This window comes from Bubalus bubalis, chromosome 1, assembly GCF_019923935.1.
Source record: "Bubalus bubalis isolate 160015118507 breed Murrah chromosome 1, NDDB_SH_1, whole genome shotgun sequence".
In the NCBI taxonomy this organism is placed as follows: Eukaryota; Metazoa; Chordata; class Mammalia; order Artiodactyla; family Bovidae; genus Bubalus; species Bubalus bubalis.
In genome coordinates, this window is record NC_059157.1 from 11493242 (window position 1) to 11519722 (window position 26481).

At 48.4% G+C, this 26481-nt stretch overlaps 1 protein-coding gene across 3 annotated transcripts in view; it reads right to left on the reverse strand.

Annotated features, from left to right (window-relative positions):
- The window catches only part of PLEKHA2 (pleckstrin homology domain containing A2), a 64764-nt gene extending 38645 nt beyond the window's left edge, over positions 1–26119 (reverse strand). The window contains exons 1-2 of one of the 3 annotated variants that reach the window (XM_025278273.3): positions 25890–26119; positions 12334–12497 (exon numbers count right to left, since the gene is read on the reverse strand). In XM_025278273.3, the coding sequence (XP_025134058.1) occupies positions 12334–12474 (141 nt within the window). In that variant the 5' untranslated portion in view covers positions 12475–12497; positions 25890–26119. Of the gene's footprint in view, positions 1–12333; positions 12498–25497; positions 25656–25889 lie in introns of those variants that run through there. The other 2 variants (XM_025278277.3, XM_025278280.3) reach the window with 2 other exon arrangements.
- Positions 26120–26481: the final 362 nt, after the last annotated feature.

Here is a 26481-nt window from a genome sequence, read left to right on the forward strand (position 1 = left end):
CTGCTGGTACCAATTTGACTTAGATACTCAGTCGTGTCCGACTCTTTGCAACCGCATGGACTGTAACTCACCAGGCTCCTCTGTCCATGGGATTCTCCAGGCAAGAACACTGGAGTGGGTTGCCATGCCCTCCTCCAGGGGATCTTCCCGACCCAGGGATCAAACTGCATCTCCTGCATTGCAGGTGGATTCTTTACCATCTGAGCCACCAGGGAAGCCCAAACGAGAACGCTGTGAGGAAAGGTGAAAAGCTACTCTCTCCATTCTCCAGGTTAAATATGCATTCAATCTTTCCCTTCAAGAAAAGTCAATCCTGGGATTTCCCCGGCAGTCCAGTGGCTAAGATTGTGAGCTCCCAATGCAGGGGGCCCAGGTTTGATCCCCGGTCGGGGAACTAGATCCCACATGTCATAGCTGAGACCCAATGCAACCAAATAAACATTTTTTAAAAAGTCAATCCTAAAGGGAGGGGACATATGCACACCTATGGCTGATTCATGTTGATATATGGCAGAAACCAACACAATATTGGTTTAAAAATAAGTAAATTTAAATTTACTCCATATAAAAATAAGTAATTTGAATTTTAAAAAATACTAAAAATAAAAATAAAATAAAAAGTCAATCATGTGTCTTAAATGGCTGCACTGGGGTAAGGCTTTCATGCTCTTATCTGGCTGTCTCTTTCTAGTGGACACACGCCAGCCCTGGTTCAGCCAGGATGGACGTCATGAAGTGTCAGTCTCTTGGCCACCACAACCCCCAGCTCCTCACTTCCCTCTTCCAAGGCTGGTGATAGTGACCTCAGACTTGGTCGAAGGCCTGGGCTCTATTTAATCCCCTGGACACGTTCAAGCTCGAAGACGCCAACTGATGGCCATGGACATGGTGCCAAAATCTTCAATTCAACAAGCCGTCTCCTTGTCCCTTTGCTCAACTCAGCCTCCAGCCCATTTGCCTCAAACTCCATCATCACATCCCCTCCCCCTTCTAAATGATTCTCTTCCCAACATCCTCACGTCCATCAGCCACTCCACATTCTCCCCCAGTCAACCAGGTAACACACCGCTGACTGTTCTACTTCACCCTTGGGTCAGTCACCAAGCCTGCCACCGACTTGCTTCAGACAGCCTTCAGATCTGACCCCTCCTCTCTGTTCCCCCCACGCCACCCCCTGCAGATACCGTGGGAAGGGCTAGGACAAATTCCTCACTGTTATCCTCAATCCCAGGCCCTCCCACTTCCCTGTACCTCCTGACGCCACTGGCAGAACAAACCTGAACAAGTAGCATCTCTAAAGTAGTACTTTAGAGTTTGTCAGAGCACTCTCCTATTCATTTATCTTCACAGCAACAATGTCAGAGCTAGAGGTAACAGAGGCTCAGAAAAGGGGATGTTTTTTCCTCACACACAGCTTAATGAGTTCATCAAGTTGTCCTGTGCTTGGCTGATGTAACTAACACAATGGATTCTGAAACAGAATCTGATACTCAGAACTTCTCACAAATGCAAAATCACCTGCTTTGTGTTAGAGGCATTTTTAAAAATAATAAAAAATATATTTGTTTATATATAAATAAACATACTATACAAAACAACTATATAAAAATAGATGTATACAACAGATACACTAAACAAACGCTGAAGGTTCCAATCTAAAGCAAAGCCTGATAACCAAAAACAAATTTTAAGAAAACTAAGAACAGTCATCACCACAGTTCTACATTAGTAAAACCTCTATTAAGCTTCATAGCTTGTCTCTTCGGTTGCTTGGATTTTAATAACCAGTAATGCAAACTACTTTGCTAGCATGTGAGATGAGCGCAATTGTGCAGTAGTTTGAACATTCTTTGGAACCAGAGATCAAACTGCCAACATCCGTTGGATCATCGAAAATGCAAGAGAATTCCAGGAAAACATCTACTTCTGCTTTATTGGCCACGCCAAAGCCTTTGACTGTGTGGATCACAACAAACTGTGGAAAATTCTGAAAGAGATGGGAATACCAGACCACGTGACCTGCCTCCTGAGAAACCTGTATGCAGGTCAAGAAGCAACAGTTAGAACTGGACATGGAACAACAGACTGGTTCTAAATAGGGAAAGGAGTATATTGGCTGTATATTGTCACCCTGCTTATTTAACTTATAGGCAGAGTATATCATGCAAAATGCTAGGCTGGACGAAGCACAAGTTGGAATCAAGATTGCAGGGAGAAACATCAATAACCTCAGATACATAGATGACACCACCCTTATGGCAGAAAGCGAAGAGGAACTAAAGAGCCTCTCGATGAAAGTGAAAGAAGAGAGTGAAAAAGTTGGCTTAAAACTCAACATTCAGAAAACTAAGATTATGGCATCCGGTCCCATCACTTCATGGCAAATAGATGGGGAAACCATGGAAACGGTGACAGACTTTATTTTGGGGGGCTCCAAAATCACTGCAGATGGTGGCTGCAGCCATGAAATTAAAAGACGCTTGCTCCTTGGAAGAAAAGCTATGACCAACCTAAACAGTATATTAAAAAACAGAGACATTACTTTGCCAACAAAGGTCCATCTAGTCAAAGCTATGGTTTTTCCAGTAGTCATGTATGGACATGAGAGTTGAACTATAAAGAAAGCTGAGCACCGAAGAATTGATACTTTTCAACTGTGGTGTTGGAGGAGACTCTTGAGAGTCCCTTGGACAGCAAGGAGATCCAACCAGTCCACCCTAAAGGAAATCAGTCCTGAATATTCATTGGAAGGACTGATGCTGAAGCTGAAACTCCAATACTTTGGCCACCTGATGCAAAGAGCTGACTCATTTGAAAAGACCCTGATGCTGGGAAAGATTGAGGGTGGGAGGAGAAGGGGACGACAGAGGATGAGATGGTTGGATGGCATCACTGACTGGATGGGCATGAGTTTTAGCAAGCTTCGGGAGTTGGTGATGGACAGGGAAGGCTGGCGTGCTGCAGTCCATGGGGTTGCAAAGAGTCGGACACACCTGAGCGACTGAACTGAATTGAATGCAAACGACTAACACAATTGTCCCAAAGTGCTTCTTAGTTTTTACTTCTTTTTAATTTAAACAAAGCACATCTTGTTATAAAAACAAGAAGCTTTCTAAATGACTAACATTACCAAAGAAATCACAGAGAGCACTTACAGTATTCTATGCTAAGTCTCAAAAAGTCCCTACACTATTTTAATTCTTAAAACATCAATTTTTTTTTAAACATCAATTTCTTAATAATTTACCCTAAGCAGAATTTGCATTTTGGTGGGGGAAAAAAAAAAGGCAGCGAGATCTGTTGCTTGAAATCTTCTTTGGGGAATTTTTTTTTTCCTAAAGGAATTCTGCATTCTTACTCTAACCCAGAATGGACAAAAGCATGCCAGAAATTCCACTTAACCCTTGAAATCATGTGTTTACATGGATAGTTAATATACCAATTACATAAAATCCATGCATTACAAACACTCTGTCCCCCAAAAAAACACTCTGTTCCCTGTACTTGGGCTCCTAAGTTCATAGCTACAGCACTCCCCTAGATTGCATCCTTGGTGAGTATGCTATGCGGTGTGAAAGTTACACCACGAAAGTTATATGCTGAGAATATTTATAGACAGACGCACAAGAACGTGGAAACACTGGCCGCCTCTGGTTAGGGGGACACGTGACTGGGATCCAGGAGTGGGAGGGAGAGACTGGTCACTAAATCATTTCTCCCAGATTTTGAATTATATACCATGTGTGTGTACTGGCCAGTTTTAAAAGCAAGTTTTCTTCCTGGTTCTTGGCATTTTCATAGGTTCAGCATATCGTGCAAAAGTCTTTGGCCAAGCCACGTAAAATCCCCGGAGGGACCCTAGTTCCCCTACCAGGGATCAAACCTGGGCCCACAGCAGTGAAAGCACTGAGTCCTAACCACTGGACAGCCAGCAAATTTCCCCAAAATCTTTTAAACGTTGTTCGGAACTTGTTTGAAATCAGCAATGCTCAGAAGAACGGCTGTTTCCATCTACCATTCCTGGACTTGAACTGCAACGTTTCCCAGCCTCCGGCCACCCCTGCCTGCTTCAGACTGGCCCCCTCAATCTGAACTGGCATGAACCAATCTGTCCTGTTACTGCTCGTCCTGAATCCAGTGGGGTTTGTACCCTGACAGACTCCCTCGGTTTGTGTCAAGTCTGAAGTCAAGGGGAGATTCTGTTAGCAACCAAGGGCCTCTGTTCAGTCTTGAATGGTGCATTTTTCCTCAGATTCCAGGGCTGTTCCCTGTACTTGGGCTCCTAAATGCATAGTTACAGCAGTCCCCTAGATCGCGTCCTTGGTGAGTATGCTATGCGGAGTTCAACACACCGCAACCTTAAAGCTGTTGCTCCATTTTACCTTCATTTCAAAAATCTGAACATAAGGTGAGTACATACTTGAACTCTCGGTAAAGAAATTAAGTGTTAATAAAGTAGTATACTCCCCCAAAATCTTTTGAATATTGTTGGATTTCAGCGAAATTTTGCTCAAGGAGGATTCTGATACAGAAAGCACAAGTTTTTAAACATGGCAATTTCTGCCTAGCCTTTAAGACAAAATTATTGTCCATGCCATAGTATATGTTAATATCATTTTCTACCACTCTTTGGTATTCCTTCTACTAAAATGCTGCCAAATATCCATCTTTATGTCAATACAGCTAAAGCTCTCCGTCCCTTTCAAAGCAAAGAACTGCTTTCAGCTTCAAAAAAAAAAAAAAAAAAGCAAAGGGCTTTTATCAGGGTCCAAGAGTTACCAGGAGAGATGTCATCTTTTTGGATACTACAGTGATCCACAATTCACATCATGGCCTTTGGAAAATAAGAGCTGCTGCTGCTGCTGCTAAGTCGCTTCAGTCGTGTCCGACTCTGTGCGACCCCATGGACTGCAGCCTACCAGGCTTCAGAGCATCTGCCTATTTTTTGGCAAAAGAGAGAAAACACAATCTATGGAGTAAATCTGACAAGAACAACTGTCTACGTGCAATAATACTGTCTTCATGCTTCGATTTATCCTTTGTTTGAGGCCATATAATTTACTCTCGCAATTACTTATCCAAAGGGCATCACAAGAGCGGAATGTAAGTGTTGCCATGCAACTGAAACATCAGTTGGTAATAGAGTAGAGCAGCCTAATGAAGGAATTTCTCCTTTTCTGTCATGATAGGGATCAACATTAAAGTAAAATAACCTGCCATGACTTCACTGTAATGTTTGACAGGAAATCCAGCCAATGTCTGTCCCTATTCAGGCATTATCTGTGTCCTGGATGTTGTCAGTAGATTGATTTTTAAATGCATGAACCAAGTCAGGGGCCATAATCAATAATATTGAAACTTTCCATTTATAGGGTCCTTTAGAGCTAATGGGTTTCATCCTCTACCTGTTTGGTGCCACCTCTGTCTGGAGTTAAAAGCAACTTGATTGCATACTTCAGCACACAGATTCCAGACTCTTTATCAGGCACTCAAGGCTGTACCTGGTCTGGCACACATACCCGCCGAACACACACCCACGACCGACCCTCCCCAGCAGATGCGGCGATGGCCTCCTATCTCTGTTTTGCATCTGAGGGCTATCCTCAGCTACTGAACTCATTCCGTCCACCTGCAGAGGGCCGGAACCCTGACAGTCCACCCTGGGGGGTGCAGAAGCCAGCCTCCTTGGGACAACTTCGAGTCCCCCAGAGCATAAGGCTAAGCCCATCTTTGCCAACTTCTGCGGGAGCGAGGGCCCTCATCTGCTCCCTCCCCTTCCCTGTCCTGTTACCAGCTCTCTTCTTAATAAAGAGCTTGCCACGAATCCTAGCTTCGGTGAGTCCTGGTCTTCTGGGGAACTCAGAACCCTGAACGCCCTTGAAGCAGGCAAGCTCGCCTTTCCTCCTGGGTGCCACCCCTGCTCTATAACGAGATTGTTGCTGTTCAGTCGCTAAGTGAATCGTGTCTGACTCTTTTCGACCCCATGGACTGCAGCACTCCAGGCTACTGTTAAGTGCAAACACTTCAACCTGCAAAATGCACAACAAATGTGAATCACCTGTAGCGATTACAACTCTAACCTCACTCATCCTTGCAGACCTGGATCTAAGTCACCCCTCCATGAAGGGGGCCCAGAAGTTTTCTCCCTGCCTCAATTTTATCTAATCCTCTGTCTCCTCACCTACAGTGCAAGCTGCACAAAAGGCCCAGACTCTGTCTTAGGCGCTGTTGCAGCGTCAGCATCTAGGCTAGTGCCTGGCATATGGGGCATATTTAGCAAATATGTGATAAATAATGATGCTGAATTTCAAAGATCCCGCTCTAGTCTCAGTCCCTTAGGAAATGGAAGGGCGAAAGGCCGGGTCTCACCCAAAGGGCCCACGATGACTCACCTAACATACAAAACACCTCAGGGCCAGAGTCAGAACCTGATCCTTCATCTCTCATCTCCCAGGCCTGGGAACGTTCCATCCGAGACTCCACCTCCAGGCCCTCCATCTTCCCTGGACCAGCAGCACAGAGGAAAACTGCAACTCCTTCTCCTGCAAAACTGCAACTCCTTCTCCTGCACCCAAACTAGTGGCATCTGGGCTGTTCACTTTAATGACATGGTGTGTGTGTGTGTGTGTGTGTGTGTGTGTGTGTGTGTGTGTTAGTAACTCAGTTGTGTCCGACTCTTTGCGACTCCATGGACTATATAGCTCGCCAGGCTCCTCTGTCCATGGAATTCTCCAGGCAAGAATACTGGAGTGGGTTGCCATTCCCTTCTCCAGGGGATCTTCCTAAACAGCGATGGAACCCAGGTCTCCTTCATTGCAGGCAGATTCTTTACCGTCTGAGTCACCAGGGAAGTCCGATGACATGCTACCTTGTTGTAAAGACGGACTGGCATTTTTACCACTGTAGTTTTATGTATGCTGTTTTCATTTTGCCAACTAAATCTAAAGTTTTCTGGTGGCAAAGACCTCTCTGAATTCCCCTTCACGTCATCTCCTCCACATCAGCATAGGGTTGAGCACATGTATCAGGAGGAAAGAGGCAGACAAAGGTGAAGAATACAGGGACCAGTGGTGGTCCTTGGTGGTCCAGTGGTTAAAACTCTGAGCTCCCAACGCAGAGGGCCTGGGTTCTATCCCTGGGCAGGGAACTAGATCCTGCATGCCACAACTCAGAGCCTGCATGCCGCAACTGAAAGATCTCATGCAGCCAAATTAATATTGTTTAAAAAGGTGAAGAGGGTAGACACTGGAGTGAGACAGACCTGGCTCTGTGTTTACCACCTGCACGACCTTGAACAAAGCTGCTGACCATCTCTGCACCTTGAAGAGGAAATGCTGGATTTCCCACGTCCCAGGATTACTGAGAGGACCTTAACGAGATAACATGCAAAGCATTTTGCACAATGGCTGGTATACCACGCCCACTCAGTGAATGTAACTGCAGCTAGTGATACTGGTAGCAGTGGCAGTAAAAACAGGCTTCGAAACAAAGACTTCCAAGGGGTTTAAACAAGCATAGACGAGAGACTTGGGTTCAGAAAAAAACCCAGCTTGTTAAATGCCAAAACTATTATAGTAGGTGTCTCCTTTCCCCTATAAACTTAAGACGTTCAGTGACAACACACGGTCCCCAGTGTCCCTCTCCACAGGAAAAGACCAACCTTACCCAGCTTTGCTCTTGGGGATCACCTTCCACCCCTCTCTTTCTGACCCCCTGCTCTCTGCTTCACCTCACTCTGCAGAGCTTTCGCTTGGTACAGGCTCTTGTCCCAGTCCCAGGAGAGCAGTGTTGGACACTCTCCATTTCACAAAGGCATCGCTTTAACAGCCTCATTCATTCATTCATTCATTCAATGAGCTCACATTTATCAAATACTGGACACTGGGGATCAAAAGCCAGACAAGCACATGCCCTCTAGGACCTCCCAGCCCTGAGAGTGCCCTGGCTTCTTTTTCTCAATCAGAGACTCAAGTATGCAAGCTCTCCTTCCTCCCAAGCAACACTAAGGTGACTGCCTCAGCCATAATAGCAGGGGAGCTGGTGTCAGATAGCCGGGGTTAGGATCCCGGCTCAGCCACTTTCTTATGACATAACCACGGGCAAACTTCCTCCCCTCTCTGCCTCACCCATCCCACCTTTAGAATGAGGACAGTGATGCCTGCCAACTAGACCTGTCAGAATGAAAAGAAAACCCAATGACCCTGTATGAAAGAAGAATCTTAAAAAAGAGTGGATACATGTGGATATATATAAAACTGACTCGCTTTGCTATACACCTGAAACTAACACAACATTATAAATTAATTATACACCAATAAAATTTAAATAAAAAATAAAAGTATAAGTCTGAGAGTGAGGCAAAGACAATAAAAACATTTTTCTAAATGTTACTGTTGGAAAAGGTCCTAGAGTACTTGTATCCAAAAAGTCTACAAACTATTATGCAATAAAATCATGTATTTACGTGTCAGTTGCTCAGTTGTGTCTGACCCTTTGTGACCCCATGGTATACATGTAGCCCGCCAGGCTCCTCTGTCGATGGAATTCTCCAGGCAAGAATACTGGAGTGGGTAGCCATTCCCTTCTCCAGAGCATCTTCTCAACCCAGGGATCAAACCTAGATCCCCTGTATTACAGATGGATTCTTTACATCTGAGCCACCAGGGAAGCCCAAAATCATGCATATACTCAAAAAAAAAAAAAAAAAAAAAAACCCCAAAGAAGTCTTTAGAATAGTGCCTGGCACATAGTAATAAATGCTCACTCTACCATTTTACAGCTTACAAAAAGATTTAGCTTTTAGAGAGGATGGCTGTCTGGCCATTAACACAAATGGAGGGCTAAAGCTAACAACTGAAGTACGATGTTCTGAACTATTGCTATGTCACAGCAAGTCTCTCCTTTTTTAGGCATCTGCCAGCCAGCTGAAACCTCTGCTTCCAGGGAAAATGTAAAGAATCCCGAGCAAGGACCACAAGTTCTATTTGTAATCCAGACTCGAAGAAGGCTGTAGCACAGAGAGCATCCTGACAGTGCAGAGGGTCAGGGAGGCTGCCCTGGGCAGGGTGGGAAGAGCCTCAGAGGTGGACCCCAGAGACCCTGGCAAGGAGGCCTGAGGCATAGCATCCCAGAGAACTGCAGGTTCTAGAACCACAGACAGCCGATCAGAGGGCAGCACAGAGCCAGGGAACTCCTGAGCACTGCCAACAGTCCAGATCTGAGACGGTGACCCGGTGGTCCTGGGTGATCCATCCACTCTCAGGGGAAGAGAGCTGGGCAGGATTCCCCCAGCACCTGAATTTTTTTTTCTCATGTGTTTTTAATTGGAGAATAATTGCTTTACAATGGTGTGTTGGTTTCCACCGTACAACAACATGAATCAGCTATAAGTATACATACAGCCCCTCCCTCTTGAGCCTCCCTCCCACCCTCCCCAAGCACATGAATTTGGGTTAAGAACAGTCCTAGTACGAAGCAAGAGGTAATCCCCTGAGCTAATAAGACAGGTGAGCAGGAGAAGGTACACAAAGAGAGGAAAGGGGAAGGATAAGACCCAGAGACCCCAGCCCAGGGCTCAGCCCTGGCCCTTCAGAAGCCAAGTCTACTGGCATCCAAGACTTGACTGCAATCCCTCTCATGGTGGGGAGGCAGCACCTTAAACGCTACTTCCTTTCCCAGCAGACATGTGGCCCCAGCCGTGGGCACCCGTGCAGAGCAATGCCGGGAAAATGATGCAGCAGAGCCCAAAGGCAAACCCAAGACCAACACGTCCTAGGAGGCCAGCATTCCTGGTCCGCCCAGAATGGGAGAGACTATGTGTGGGTTTCGCTCTGCACGCTCAGCATGTTAAATGAAAGACGCCCACAGAAGGGCTACCAGGGATGTGGGTGAACCACGGGGCTTCTATTTAAAGTTAAGTCTTTCCCTGAAAGGGGCTTCCCAGGTGGCTCAGCGGTTAAGAATCCTCCTGCCAAGGCCAGAAGACACAGATTTGATGTCTGGGTCAAGAAGATCCTCTGGAGGAGGAAATGGCAACCCACTCCAGCATTCTTGCCTGGGAAGTCCCATGGACAGAGGAGCCTGGCAGGTTACAGTCCATGGGGCTGCAACAATAACTTCCCAGGAGAAGGCAGCTGGTGGCAGTGACCTGAGTAGGTTGTCCATATCTATAACGTTTTCTCTCAGCCATCGGATCCACAGGATACATGCCAAAGGTCTCTAGTGGATGAGCCCCCGGTTATTTTGCACTTTCCCATCTTACGGCACAAAGCCCTCCCCTAACAATCAGCCTCTCCTCTTCCCAAGTCTCTGAACGAGAGCCAGCTCTCAGCCACATGCCAGCCCCCAACCCCAACATGGCCGTGACCCATGACCTTGCCGGGTCCAGGGGCCATGCCAGGCTCTGGGGCCCCATCCCATCCAGGGCAGCAGGAAGGAAAGAGCCAAGAGCACTCACGGGGCCAGAAAAAAAAGACCTGAGATCCCCAGTCAGGAGCAGGGCAACTTTTTCCCAGACTAGTGATGACTCCAGGGATTCCAGGCACAGCACTAAAGAGCCTCAGGCGCCGTCTCGGTGCCTGACCCCCTCCCAGGAACCCTACGCCAGGCACCCTGTCCCGCTGCGTGCTTGCCAAAGGCAGTTGCAATGTGAGCCTCCGTTTCTCATCTGTGGCAAACTGGGTGGCCCCCAAAGTCATCTCCCACCCAGGGTCCAAACAGGTCCAACCTTTGTCCAGTTCGGGGAACCAGGTCACATTCTCTGCTGGGGCGGGGCCCCAGACTGGAAGAGCAGGAGTGGCCACGAGACTCAGCCCTGCCTAGAGGAAAGAGGAAGCGCTGCCCAGAGCCAGAATCCAGCCCTGCCAGCCTCTGCTGGACTTCTGCAAGGGTGAAATTCCTGCATCCTTTCTCTTTTTTAAATTTTAATGTAACTTAATTAAAAAAAATTTTTTTAATCTTTTGGCTGTACTGCACAGCATGCTAGATCTTAGTTCCCCAACCGGGATCGAACCTGCATTGGTAGCTCGGAGTTTTAACCACTGGACCACAGCTCAATGCTCTGTGGTGACCTAAATAGGAAGGAAATCCAAGAAAGAGGAGACACATGTATATGTACGGCTGATTCACTTTGCTGTACAACAGAAACTGAGACAACATTGTAAAGCAGCTATACTCTAATAGAAATTAATTTTAAAAAAAGAGCAAATAATCTCTCTGAAGCTCTATCTTCTCATCTATAAAACATGATAACAATACCTACTTCATAGTTGTGACAGAGTCAGTTCATACTGGCTCACAGGAGTCAATTGTTACATTTCTGGAAATCTGCAAGCCAGTTGTAATGATAGCCATAATTAAAAACTAAACTATATAGAGTTATAATTAAATAAAATACATTGAAATTTTTTAAAATTACTGATGGTGAGAAAAGACACCAGATCCCCAAGGGGCAGGAGAGACAAGCTTCCTTTTCTACAATCTGGGGTGGCTTCTTGTGCATGTATGTGTGTGTTGTGTGTGTGTGTGTTGTGTGTGTTGCATGTGTATGTTGTATGTGTTGTGTGTGTTGTGTGTGTTGTGTGTTGTGTGTGTTGTATTTGTAGTGTGTGTGGAGTGTGTTGTGTGTATGTTGTGTGTTGTGTGTGTATATTGTGTGTTGTGTGTTACATGTGTGTTGTGTGTGTTGTGTGGTATGTGGTATTTGTGTGTTGTGTGTGTTGTGTGTTATATGTGTGTGTTGTGTGTTATATGTGTATGTTGTGTGTTGTATGTGTGTTGTTTTTGTGTGTTGTGTGTTGTGTGTTACATGTGTGTGTTGTATTTGTATGTTGTTGTGTGTGTTGTGTGTTACGTGTGTTGTGTGTTACATGTGTATGTTGTGTGTATTGTGTGTTATGTGTGTGTTGTATTTGTGTGTTGTATGTGTTGTGTTATATGTGTATGTGTGTTGTGTTGTGTGTGTATGTTGTGTGTGTTGTATTTGTGTGTTGTGTGTTACATGTGTGTGGTGTGTGGTGTGTTATATGTATGTGTTGTGTGTTGTATTTGTAGGTTGTGTTGTTGTGTGTGTTGTGTGTTACATGTATATATTGTGTGTGTTGTGTTGTGTGTGCGTTGTGTGTGTTATGTGTGTTGTGTTATGTGTGTATGTTGTGTGTGCATTGTGTGTGTTATGTGTGTAAGTTGTGTATGTGTTGTGTGTGTGTGTTGTACGTGTATATGTGTGCTGTGGGATTTTTCCCCTGCCTTCCAACCAGTAGGCTGTACTGCCGGAGAGAGAGGACCCCCAGTGATGACCGGGCAGCCCCTGTGCCCTCCCACGCCACCTCTCACCTGGGGGTTGTCCATGTACCAGAGCAGGCAGTTGGCCTGCGTGTCCAGAATAAAGTACCTCCGCAGAAACTTGCCGCTGTTCTCATTCTCCTCGATGTCCAGAAACCCACAGATTCGGTTCTGCCGATCCACATAAGGCATTCCTGGGCTCTGCTCACATCACCCTGCGTGGCAGGAGGGCAGAAGGGAGAGGCTGTGAGAAAGAGGGCAAAGCGGGTGCCTGGCTCTGGCTGACTCACCTCTGCCAGCACGGAGGCCTGCACCCTCTCCCACGGGCATCCTTCCTTCCCCAGGGCCCCCAACATCCCACCCAACCAGACTCTGGAAACGTCCACCAACTCCATTCCACAAATGGTCACCAAAATCCATTAACGTGTATTCAACTAACTTCACTGAGGCTCCACTATGTGCCAGGCAGAGTGCGAAGCATCTTTCACACTCACAGAGAGTGTAAGCCCAGACCCTGGGTCAGGGGCTTGAGTTCTATTCCCAGTTCTGGCCCCTAACTGACTGTGTGGCCACAAACGGTCTAACCTTTCCAGGCCTCAGTTTCTGCCTCTGTAAAACGGGGATAATAATGCCCTTATGGCAGAAAGTGAAGAGGAACTAAAAAGCCTCTTGATGAAAGTGAAAGAGGAGAGTGAAAAAGTTGGCTTAAAGCTCAACATTCAGAAAACGAAGATCATGGCATCTGGTCCCATCGCTTCATGGGAAATAGATGGGGAAACAGTGGAAACAGTGTCAGATTTTATTTTGGGGGGGCTCCAAAATCACTGCAGATGGTGATTTCAGCCATAAAATTAAAAGACACTCACTCCTTGGAAGAAAAGTTATGACCAACCTAGATAGCATATTGAAAAGCAGAGATATTACTTTGCCAACAAAGGTCCGTCTAGTCAAGGCTATGGTTTTTCCAGTGATCGTGTATGGATGTGAGAGTTGGACTGTGAAGAAAGCTGAGTGCCAAAGAATTGGTGCTTTTGAACTGTGGTGTTGGAGAAGACTCTTGAGAGTCCCTTGGACTGCAAGGAGATCCAACCAGTCCATCCTAAAGGAGATCAGTCCTGGGTGTTCATTGAAAGGACTGATGTTGAAGCTCCAATAGTTCGGCCACCTGGTGCAAAAAACTGACTAATTTGAAAGGACCCTGATGCTGGGAAAGACTGAAGGCAGGAGGAGAAGGGCATGACAGAGGACAAGATGGTTGGATGGCATCACCGACTTGATGAGCATAAGTCTGAGCAAGCTCCGGGAGTTGGTGATGGACAGGGAAGCCTGGCGTGCTGCAGTCCATGGGGCTGCAAAGAGTCGGACACAACTGAGCGACTGAACTGAATTGAAACGCTCAGCAGACATGAAGCACTGATAAACACTAGGCATTATTATCACTTTTCAGAAAAGCCTTGTAAAGTAGGTCACAACCCAATTTTATATGAAAAGAAAATATCACAGAAAGGACTTAGTGCTCAGTCATTTCAGTTGTGTCCAACTCTTTCCAACCCTGTGGACTGTAGCCCGCCAGGCTCCTCTGTCCACGGGATTCTCCAAGCAAGAAAACTGGAGTGGGTTGCCATGCCCTTCTCCAGGGGATCTTCCCGACCCAGGTATCAAACCCATGTCTCCAGCATCTCCTGCAATACGGATGGATTCTTTACCGCAGAGCCACCAGGGAAGTCCAGAAAGGACTTAAGCTCCAGTACAAATACTTGGATAAACTCTGCTAGGAATTCAGGTGCAGAGAGCAGCCCCCAGAGGCCTCAGCCCCAGCCTTACTTCCTTTACTTCACTATTCCCCAGAAGCCATTTGCCATTGGAAGAGTGAGGGAGCAGAAGAACATCCATCTGCAAACACCTCCCCTGATTGCAGAACAGGGTCCAGCGATTTGAGACAAGCCGTGCCCTAGGCCTCCCCAATCCTGGCTTCCTCCTGTCTGATTAGCCGAAGTAAAAGCCCCGTTCTCTTCCCCACGAGGATAAGCACCCTCCAACAGGCAGGCACGTCCCAGCTGAGAGCTCAGCCCACTGCACAAGTGGGATGCAACGCCCAGGGGTTAGAAAACCCCATGCGACTGTCAGACCCTCGGGGACAGACACCACTCACCCCTGGTCCCTCTTGAATAGACACAGGAAACAGACCTGTGGACACAGTGGGGGAAGGAGAGGGTGGGATGAATTGAGAGAATGGCATTGGCTCCAACAAAGCAAAATTCACCGTGACCCAAGCCCGCCATGGCCCCGAGCCTATGACTAAGCTCAGAGGAGAGATGGCTGGCTTCGGGCCATGCCCTGCAGACCCTGGGTCAGCCTGTGAGCCGAGATGCCACACCCGCAGGCCTCCGGGCTAGGAGGAAAGTCCCACAGGCAGAGACACGCATTCCCAAAAGGTGAGGCGGATTCTAAGGATGTTGATGATGCCATGATGGACTCTCTAAGGGGCCTTGCAGAGCTGAGAGGCTGTCCCAAGGGGAAAAAATACTCTGCTCACACACCAAGATGCCAGGGAAGAGCGAATCCCAGATTCTAGGTAAGGTCAGGCAGAAACTGGGACGTGGGGCAGACGATTCAGGCAGGAGGCAGACAGGTCAGAGATCTGGTGGTAACTCGATAAGTAATGATGGGGTACAAAAAATATAGTGGGCAGGGAAACAGGACAAAGATGAAACAGCACAGCTAGAAAGAGAGAGTAAAAGAAGAGATGAGAAAAGGAGAAAAAGTGGAAAGAAGAAGTTTTAGAAGATGGCAGAGAAGGAAATAGCAGCACAGTGGCAGAGGGACCCCAAGAGTGGGGGTGCGGGAGATACCCCCCTTCCCCGCACACAGTGCATCACGTGGTCTGAGGTCCCTGTGGGCAGCTTCCCAAACTAAGCCTCCATCCCAGCCCTAGTCTCACACTGGCCCGGCAGTGAGTTCAGGAAAGCGAGATGAGATGGGCTTTTTAAGCCAAGGGTTAGGAACAAACGCCACAAGAGGGACTTCAAGTCTCACAGACGCCAGGTCAAATGGGGAGAGAGAGGTCAGAGGCTGGTTGGAGAGGAAGTGGATGGATCCCTGAGAAAGGATGCAGCTTCCCCCAGGGAATCAGGGGAACTCAGGAGTCCCGGGCAGAAAGGCTGGGTCAGCCCTGCTGTGAGTGTACACCCATCCCCCAGGAAAGCTCAGCAAATTCCATGATGCCAGCCCGGCCACAGCAACAGACATTCTGGGGGCTTCGGGGCTGTCACCATTCCTGGGACATCTCTAAGAGGAAGGGTATAAACTGCAGCAGATAACACAGTCGACCATTTCTGGGTGCAGCCAATAAGCTGGTAATACTGGCATCTGTCTTCACGCTTCCTTTCCAATATCCCCCCTTTAGCCAACAGGATTAATAAATGTCTTTTATCCAAGTCAGAGGCCAAAGAAGAAACTCTTTCCACCATCAACATTTGTGAACAGGGGGCTGCCCATTTGCATGGATCCAAGGGTGGGCTTTCCCAGTGGCTCAGTTGGTAAAGAATCTGCATGCAATGCAGGAGACCCAGGTTTGATCCTTAGGTCGGGAAGATCCCCTGGAGAAGGGCATGGCAACCCACTCCAGTATTCTTGCCTGGAGAATCCCCATGGATAGAGGAGCCTGGCAGGCTACAGTCCAAGGGGTCGCAGAGTCCAGCATCACCGAGTGACTAACTTTCACTTTTTTCAAGGGAGGGAGAGGACTTACAGGGATCAAAAGGCAAGATAATAAAAAGAAGAATCTTGGTTACATATCTCCTGAGTGTGGTTCTAGCCTGGGGAGGCGGCGGAGGGAAGCGAAAAAAAGCTGCTCAGATGTCCTGAGAAGCAGCTGAGTCACAGAGCTCATCATCCTGTGGGAGGTGGGAGGGGTGGGGGGACACAGAATGAGCGGCAGGAGAACAAAGCATCACAGAAATGTGGTTGGATCAACCCACGCAGAAGTGACATGCAGACCTGAGGTCCTGAGCCCGGTCCTCTGGCAGCACATCCTCGTCCCAGCAGCTGCTAAGATTTGGTACAGGGCACTAGCTGCCCCTGGCTCTGAAGCCCCTCTCCCTACCTCTTCAGCCTGCCTCCATCATCAACCAAGTCTCCAGGGGCTGTTCCCCTTTTCCCACAGAGGCCCCTCAAAGACAATTCACTCTGCCCCCAGCCCCCCACGCCCCTGGCCCAGCCCCAACCATCTGGCCTGGAGGGAAGAAAGAGCCCGCGCTCCATAAGGGGGCAGGACACCTTGATGAAAATGCACATACTCTCTCCCCTTCAAAACGTCCTCTCCAGCTCTCATGATACTCCACAGGTGTAACAGTCTAGCCTGTCCTGTAAACTCTTCATTTTAACCAAGTTCCCCAAAGTAAAAATAATGAGTAAACGGCGACACTGGGAGATACGTCCCAGGGGTTGCACCCCCACACACACACCGTATCCTGGGACCCTCACCCAGACAATGACTGGTTCCATCTCTTGGGCCAACATCGCAAGTGTTCTCGGTGTTGGGTCAGACCACCAGGCAGCATTCGCTCAGGCCAGCCCCTCCACCTTCAGTACCAAGACCACCTAGCAGGGAGCTCAACACATGGAGGGCAGACTGTGTGCAGGAAGGGACCTCGGTACACCCTGTTCAGCGCCCTCTCTTTCCAAAGAACGCCAACCACCCTAGCATTTTCCGTTTGTAGTGCAAAACTCACAATGTAACAATGCTGGCATTAAAAAAAATCACTCCAGCCAATCGTTTACACTTTTGCATGCTTTTTTATGCCCCGATCCACATAGTCAACCTTCTTAAAACTTTCAATTATATCATAAACATGTTCCATGTTCCTACCCAGTCTTTATAATCAGTGTTTTTAATGGTTGCATAACATCACTGGACTGGACTTACTATAATTTACTTAAACCATGTCTCCATGATTAGACACTTAGATGATATCCAATTTTTCTAATGCTAAAATTCATGTTTTTATACGTTGTTGCTTCTTTTGCTCTCGGATACCACATAAATTCCAAGTCATAATAAGACTAGATCATAGGTTATGATCTTTTATAACTCTTGACACCCATTACAAAATTGCTTTCTAAAATTACTTCATCCGTTTACACTGCAGCCAGCAACATATTGTTACATTGCTATAATCCTACATACACTGAATGTTCTTATTTTCAACTGTGGCTAGTTTAAATATATAATGACGCCCAGGGAGGCAGAACATTTTCTCGTTCGCTTCCTGTTTCATCTTCTTTCCTAGACTTTGTTTAATGCAAATCAAAATTATGTGTGCACACAATCAATTTCTCTTCCTCTCTCTCCCTTTCACACACACACACACACACACACACGTCAAACAAAACCAAAACATGGCTTCACATAATCCAAGTAAGAAAATAGTGGTTCATAATGAAAAGTAAAAGAGGCAAGTTTTACATGATCTAGATGTCTTGCAAGTTCCCAAGTATGTGCTGCAGGTGAAAATATGTTAAATATTTAATTCATGATAAAAGTGAAACTTTTAGAAAGAAAGGGACTTTGCATGGAGTTTGCCCTACTGATCAGCAGCAGAAAATGAGTTAAATGCCAACCTGGCCTAACCCGAGATTCCTGGCCAACACTTGCCCACTGATGAGATAAAGGTCAGGAGAAGCAGTTAACGGCTGCCCACCTTCCAATGAGATGAGTGAATCCGGCCACACCCCTGTCCCAAACGTCACTCCACTGCTCCTTCCAGGGCATTGGGCTCCTTCACAGGAGGAGATTCAAGCCAATAAAATCGTCCCCTAGTAACTGAGGCAACTGACATCTTTATCAGGCTCATTAATATATAACAGATAACTGGGACTTCCCTGGTGGTCCAGACTCCACACTTCCAATGCAGGAGTCCTGGGTTCGATCCCTAATAAGGAAACCAGAGGACAGGCACTGCAACTAAGGCCTGACATGGCCAAATACATAAATATTTTTTAATTAAAAAAATATATATAATAGATCACTGGGACCAAGACCCCAAGAGAGTAAAACATGTCCCAGCAGAAGACTGATGCACCAGAGTGGGGAAGATAAGTAAGAAGGCTGAAGCCGGAAACATATGCATCTACTTGAAGACACTGCCTAGAATTTTTACACACCCGGGACAGAAGTGGCAACCTTTCTGGAAAGAAACTTGGCAATATGAAACAAGAGAGCTAAAAACACTCAGTTTATACCCTCTGACCCAATAATTCTACTTCCAGCATTCCATCCAAGTAAATAAACAAAGATGCAAATACAGATTAAAATAAAAAGATAGCAACTGCAACTCTATTTATAATGACAAAAAGTTGGAAATACCCTGAATGTTCCAATGATTAAGGAATAAGAAGTGACAGGATATTCACATAAGGAAATGCTGCACAATCTTTAAAAAACTATGTTTTCACATAATTTTAAATAAATAAGGGAAAACCCACCATAAGTTTTAAGATACAATAACACAATTTAGAATATGAACCCAAGGCCTCTAAGTATTGTTTTTATATTTCTGTATTTGGATAGAAAAAGACTGACATCCAGACACTAAAATATTAGCAGCTATTATCCACAGGTCATGGGCAAATTTTATCTACATTTGTATGTTTTTCATATTTTCCAAATTTTTCTACAGGAAATGCATGTTACTTTATTTAGCAGGGAGGAAAGCTATTTAACTCCACACACACCCCCATCCCCAGCGTAGAAGTTTTGAAGCTGAGAAAAAATTTCCCAATTCTCCAGAGTCCATAAAGAAGCAAAACCGTGCTTAAATTATAGCTCTCTTGGGACTTCTTGGTGTTTCAGAGTCTTAAATCTAATAAAGCCCTATTCTACCCATCACAACTGCTTAAAAGCTTGGTACCTACCCAGAGGGCTTTGGCGCCCTCCAACCTAGTTGGGTTTCTTACTTCCTATTGCAACCTCCTCTAAGAGAGGCTCTTTCTTTCCCTTGTGGCTTTGGTTCTTTGCTCTCTGGTCTTCATAAAAGGAGCCCCTGTCCTGGGGGGTCAGCTGAAGATTCACAGCCAAGTCAGTGCCTTGCTCCTGCTGGCTGCTACACCCTCTGCGATACAGCCCGCCAAGTGCTCTGGGGAAGGGAAGCAGGGACCCCCAACAAAGACCCCCCCTCCAGTGGAATTTTCCTTCTTGAAATCTGGGAGATGGGACTGACGTGTTTAAATTAAATGTCTAGACGAATGAAAAGATGGATAAACAGAGTTTTTTAAAGAAAAGCTAAAGAGCTATTAAGTCATGAAAGCTCTGGCTTACTGTACTGGATGTCTTATTTTTAAGATCACGAATTTGGGTTTGAAGATACAGGAAAAAAAAAAAAGAGGGAAATAAGGGAAACTCATCTGCCTGATTGGTCTGATACTTCTGAGATAAATACAAAAGACAGAAGTGATAACAGAGATAAAGCCTTAAACGGTACTGGTCCCAGGATGAAATAATCCACTATAATCTCCTGCAGTTCAGAACTGAAAAAAAAAAAAAATACATTCATCCATTTGTACATTTGGAGATTTTTTCTTTCACGTGACTTGGTGTTAGCAGGACAGAGAATTCCAAGGATTCTCCTTCAGAAAAAAAGTCAGGAAGGTGTTTCTTGACATGGAGGGGTAGGGCGTGCAGTGACCATGTGCTGTCTTGTCACCCTCCAGGGTGGAAGCTGGGGACAGCAGCATCAGTGGTGAGCGAGAGGGACACCGCAGGAAATTGCTCAACTTCTACAGGAGAAAGTGAATCAGGAAATGACATCAGAGGTCTAAGCAAGGGCTGTAATGAGCAGACAGGAACTGGGGTGTGGAGTTAGAAAACGCTGGGCCAGGCGATCAGAGAGGTCGCCTGTGTTTCAATTCTCCAGCCTGCATCAGGGTGCATTGTGGAAGGCCCAGCAACACTCAGGGGCCCAGTAAAAACACAATAACAGCAATAATAACAACACAAGCAACATCTATTTGGCAACCCAGCCCTGAGACTCGGCCAAAGATTCCAACTTGGAAAGTGTGGGAACATCTATTTCCTATGGCTATAATATCACTGCATTCTGAAACTGTCATAAGAGCACATTCCAAATAGTCTGAGGCTGGAGAATAATGTGCAAGAGAAGGGAATGTCCTGAGAACACGTTCCCAGCGGAAGAACAGGCTGAGGAATGCAGACATCCACAGGAATGGGGAGGGGAGGAATAGGTGCCCAGTCCCCATTGGACCCGAGAACCCTGAATGGAGGCAAGAAACACTTGAGGAAAGTTTTCAGTGGGGGAAAAATTCTGGGGGAAACGCAGAAATGAGTGAATACTGATACTGAAAATGACAAAATATTTTACATACTCATGATCTCTGAACAACAGCCTCATCTCTGTTCAGAGAAAAAGTGGTTGCTGGATGGAGCTGGCAGGAAGCAAAGGTCTGCCTTTGACTCAAGGTTCCTAACCCCAGGGAATTCGTGGCACTGGAAGCAGCCACAGGGTCGGGGTGGGGGGGGCTATAAATAGCCTATAGAAACTGAGATCTTCCACTTTTAGAATGTGACAGCCCCCCAGTTATTAGATTCAACAGTTCAGTTTCGCTGTAGGGCTTCCTAATGGTAGCAGCAAAGAAAGCATCCTTATTTCTCCTAGGTACTAGACTTTTGCAAGATGCTGGGAGAGTATAAACAGCCTAAGCCTGCTAGTCTAAATGCCCTGGGCTCCATCCCTGGAAGCAGGGAAGAAGGAGGGGCTGGGTGTGGCCCAGAGGATGTGCAGACGACAGCGATCAGTCAGTTAGAGTGCATCTGATGAAACTCTTGCAAGAAGAGGGCGTGCTGACTTCACCGACATGCTGGGGTAAAGGGAAAGACCATGGGTCTCAGAGCCAGACAGCCGCAACTTAACTTTCCGGGGTCTGTTTCCTCGTGTGCAAAATGGAGAGAACTGCTGTACCGACTTCAAAGGCTGCCGTGTGGATTAAACGAAATAATGTGTGAAAAGTGCTTAACAGGAGGTCTGGTAAAGATGAAGCACTGGGTAAATGTATGTATGTATGTGTGTGTGTGTGTGTGTGTGTGTGTGTGTGTGGTGTGTGTGTGTGTGTGTGGTTGCATAGGTGTGGAGTGCCTAACAAATAGTATATGACTCCCATCACTAGTTTAAACAGGGCAGACAGCTGCCAGACTGACTCCACCCCTCCAATATCAGTAAGCAAATCCCACTGGGAAAGCAGTGATGCTGGAATCTCTCACAAGGATTCAAACGAGCTGTCTCGTTTGAATGTTCTGCTCAGAGAACCATCATATTTCTCACCTATAAATTTCTCCAAGAAGTTACTGAAAAAAGTGCAAGAGATCCATGGGATCCATGTGGGCCAGGTCACCCAGCAGGTTCACAGACCCAGGCCTGCAATCGGGTGCCAGGAAAGGGACTCTGGAGCTGCCTCTTGCTCAGCCCGGGGAAGTGGGTGGGGTTGGGGAGGGGGGTATCATAGATGCTCTCTGCAAGTGGACAGCCAAACGGAGTCCACACTGATGGGAGAGCGAGCCCTCACCTTTGCCCTTTAACTATCGTGTGTCTCAAGGAGAAGGGGACCTCACTTCCCACCCTCTTTATCTCAGCTGGCCAGCAGCACAAAGGTCCAGACCTGAAAGCCTGCTGCCTCCCTGGGCAGTGTGGAAGCTCCTGTCCCACCAGGTGTGGATCTCTCCCACCTCCCCGGAAGAGAGAGCCCAATTCAGTCTTTAATCTTCTGCACGTCAATTTAATCAGTGGGGATCAAGGGCAAAGAAAAGGCTTCCAGGAGAGAGAGAAGTTATAAAGCCCAAAAGGGTGGATGGTTTTACCAGCAGGGACCAGGGGAGGGGAGAGCAGGGCAACCCAAGATTCAGAGTAAAGGTCAATGGAACTTTCCAGTTACTGCCCCACCATACCAATCACCAGCCCCTGTAGACCCATCCCTCCTACCCCATCGCCCTGCCCTGGCCAATTCCCTGGCTCAGTGATGAGCTTGTTGTATCAGACAGAGCTAGCAGTCTTCTCTTGCTGTCACACTACAATATTTGCTCTGCTCTCTTCCTTTCCAAAGCCTAACAGATGGGACCACCGGAGTCCTCTCCAGCTCACCAAGATGCACGGAAAACTGAAAGTAAGGCAGCCCCAAGTGCTCACTCATGCTGACGCTGAAGCTCTAACACTTTGGCCACCTGATGCGAAGAGCCGACTCATTGGAAAAGACCCTGATGCCGGAAAAGATTGAGGGCAGGAGGGGAAGGGGATGACAGAGGATGAGATGGTTGGATGACATCACTGACTCGATGAACATGAGTTTGAGCAAACTCTGGGAGACAGTGAAGGACAGGGAAGCCTGGTGTGCTGCAGTCCATGGGGTTGCAAAGAGTCAGACACGACTGAGCAACTGAACAACAACTGCTGCTCATAGTGGAGGAGTAAAGAGGCAGAGAAAAGCAGCACCCCAGCACCCAGACCATCTTTACCAAACTCCAGGACTATGCCAGCCAGATAAGCAACACCACCATTTCAGGGAAATCAAAGAGATATTTACTGCACTGGGGCCACAGTGACATCTAATGTGAGGGGCATCACCCACCTGTCTACCTGCTGCACAAAGAAGACCGGAGCTCCACATAGTGCCAGCTGAATGCACATCTGAAAACCATGCTCCTGCTGATCTGGGCTCCTTAGTGACCCAGCACTTACAGCAAATATCAGGCAAGCCAGCAGGCAGGCTGTTCAGAGGGGCTTGGGTGATAGCGCTGAGGCTTCGCCCTTCTCATTTTTTGCAGAATCTCTCCATAAGCACGCATCAACCAAAAGCAGCATATCTCCAGTATTTATTTTAACCTCGGGGGGAAATACTGAGCTGAGAACAGGTCAGCACACTATGATGACATGACGGGATTTGCAGGCCCCACTTCCTCATACAGAAGAGAGAAGCAAGCGCCAATGGCAAAAGAAAAGAAGGGTTGCAGACTCTCCACCAAAGGGCAGGTGGCTTCTTGATCCACACCCAGGTGATCACCCATCCACCTGTGAAGTGAGCAAGTCTCCCAGCAGTAGGAGTGCCACACACACTTGTCAAAAGCGGGGCTTAGGACTTCCCTGGGGGTCCAGAGGTTAAGAATCCACCTGCCAATGCAGGGGACACGGGTTCGATCCCTGGTCCTGGAAGATCCCACAGGCTGTGGGCCAACTGCACGCTACAACTACTGAGCCTGGGCTCTAGATGCTCCACAAGAAGGGAAGTCACCACAGTGAGAAGCCCCACACCACAACAAAGGGTAACCCCCACTCCCAGCAACTCGAGAAAGCCCACACCCAGCAACCTAGTGCAGCCAAAAATAAATAAATAAAGTATTTTAAAAATAAAGTATCAGCTATATATTGTCCATATGAGACTTAATTAAAAAAAAAAAAAAGCAGGGCTTACAAAGAGGGCAAAGGGCACTTAGGTCCAAAGGCAACATCCGAGATAAATCCTCACAAACCCGCCTGAACCAGTCCGAGGCACTTTCACACTGCGCTCTCCTCTTCCATTTGGACGGGGCACACAATTCCCGTGCTTGCAGTCAGTCACTCATTCATTCAACAAACATTTACTTAGCACCTAGCAGATGTCATACACCACCAGGCTGGCACAGAGTCTAGACTACAAGCTACGGCCAAAGTCACCTGCATTCAAGTGGCACACAACAGAGAAGGCTAATACCTGAAAAAGGATGAAGGTTTTTTTTTTTTAAGCCTCTGGCTTCTTGGGCTTCCCTGGTTGCTCAGTAGTAAAGAATCTGCCTGCCAATACAGGAGACATGGGTTCGATCCCTGGTTGAGGAAGATCCCACATGGCACAGAGCAAATAAGACCCTGCACCACAACCACTGAGCCTCTGCTCTAGAGCCGGGGAACCACAACTACTGAAGCCCCTGCACCCTAGAGCCAGGACTCCCCAAGGAGAGGGGCCACCGAAATGGGAAGCCCACTAAAAGAGTAGCCACCCCCGACAATCTCCCCCATTGCCTAAACCAGAGGAAAGCCCTGGAAGCAAGGAAGACCCAGCACAAGCAAACATTAATTCCAAAAATTAATTAATTAATTAAAAAAATTGTTAAAGCCTCTGGCTTCTCAAAGCACGCTGGATCTCTCTATTTTCACAATCTGCACTCTGTTTTAAATACCGGTGTCTCTCTTCTGGCCTCCACAGGTGGTAAGCCCCCTGAAGACAGAGGCTATCTTTTGTTCAGCACCGTCTTTGGTGTCTTAATTACCCAAAAAATACCATTGAATGTAACTGAAATAGAAAACAAACACTACTCTTCCCAGATCTTTGGCCTTACTGTTTCGGAAGGCTCTGCTCCCCAAGAAAGAAAGATGATGAAGCTTCAGAAAGGAGGAAAGCGGGGGGTAGGGCGGGGGTGGGGAGGGGTGGCTGACTTAGATACATTGAACACAACAGGAGTACAATGTTGGAACTTCAGCCCAAGCGCACCCACCCCGCGGCAGCCCGAGGCGCCCCCTCCCCCTCCCCCTTCCTCCAGGAGCCACAGCTGGCGTCCCGGTGGAAGGCCTGTCCCCTCCCCCTGCTCCGCTGTTCGCTCTCCTCCGAAAATCCCCATTTGGAGTCCGAAAGAAAGACAGGGGGGTGGGAAGGGCGCGAGAGGGGTTAGAAGGGGAAGATGCACCAAGTAGGAAGGAAACCTCCCCGCGAGGGGCTGGGGGCAGGGCTGGCCTGGGGAGGAGATGTGACCGCCTCGAGAGAGATGGCCCGGCTGCGCCTCCTCTCTGGACGTGTCTGCACACTTTTCGTTCCTACACTGCCTCTCTTTTCCCTTTCCTCTTTTTTTTTTTTTTTTTTTTTTTTAATTCGATGCATTAACAGTCTTTAGAACTGGAGCAGAAGAGGGAAGCGTGTAAGGTGGAGGGAAAGAAGTCGTTGAGACAGCCAGCCAGACCCCCTCGCCTGCTTTCCCCAATCTAGCACCCCACCTGCATTTTAGGGCCGTTTCCTCCAAGTCACCCCAGAGCCCTCAGGTCCAGAAGCCCGAGAGCGCTCGGGCTGGGCCCAATGGGCAGGAGCGGGATCTCCCTGGAGAGGGTTCTAGGCCTGCCACGGAATACGGCTAACAGGGGAAGAGAAAGATGCGTCTCCGAGGCTCCATCCGTGCCCCGGGGGACTTGCCTGGACGTCGTCCGCTTGCCTCCCCTACCTGCAGCCCGAGCAGTCGTTGCAGGGCGGCTACCCCAGCGCCAGAACCCGCCGAGAAGTTTCGCCGCTGCAAACGTGAGAAATCGCAGCTCGGCAGAACACCCGCCCCCACCCAGTCGGCGGCCCCACCCCCGCAGCCCGACCCCTGGCGGCGGCGACCTTGGCCACCCCGGACGCTCCCGAGGGCCGAAGGGGGTGGGGGGGGGCTACCCTGCGGGCTCCCCGGGGGCCATCGGAGGCGGCCGGGGGCGGTGGCGACCCGCCCCGGGGTCCTGGGTCCGCAGGTGGGCACCCCCCACCCGCCGCCCGGCCTCCCTGCCGGCCCTGGCGGCGCGCGCCCCGGCCGGCGCGGGCGCCCCACTTACCCCGCCGCGCAGGGCCGGGGCTCGGGCAGGGTGCGCGCGTTACATCCGGCTGGAAGCGCCTCTAGGGCCCGCCGGGCCGTCGCTCTCGGGGGGACAGAGGGGACGGGGGTGGTCTCTGTCGCCGCCAAACTCTCGGGGGCCTCTGGCTCCTCCTGCTCTTCTCCCCCCAAGCCCTCACTCCCTCCTTCTCTCTTGTCTCTCGGCTCTTTTTTCCGGGTTAATTACGTTTCGCATTAAAGCAAAACCCAGCCCCGGATGTGAGTACAAAGCTCCGCCGAGCCCGCCGGGGGAGGAGAGGGGTGCCGGGGCTGCCAGGGGGGCGCGGCCGGGGGCGCGGACCTCGCGGGGGCGGGGAGCCCGGCGGCGGCCCCCAAGGCTGGGTGCGGGGATCACCCCCCCCAACCCTCGCCCGCGGGGGCGGCCGCGCAGGTGGGACGCGGCTGGGAAGCCCGCCTGGCGGAGGGAGGCCCTGCCTCGGACGCTGGGCAGCAGGTGTCCGAGTGGGAAGGGGGCCCGGGGATGAGAGCATCCTTGGGGGAGGGAGGCGAGCCGGAGCGCGGGCTCACTCTTGACTCCATTTCTTCTTCCCCAA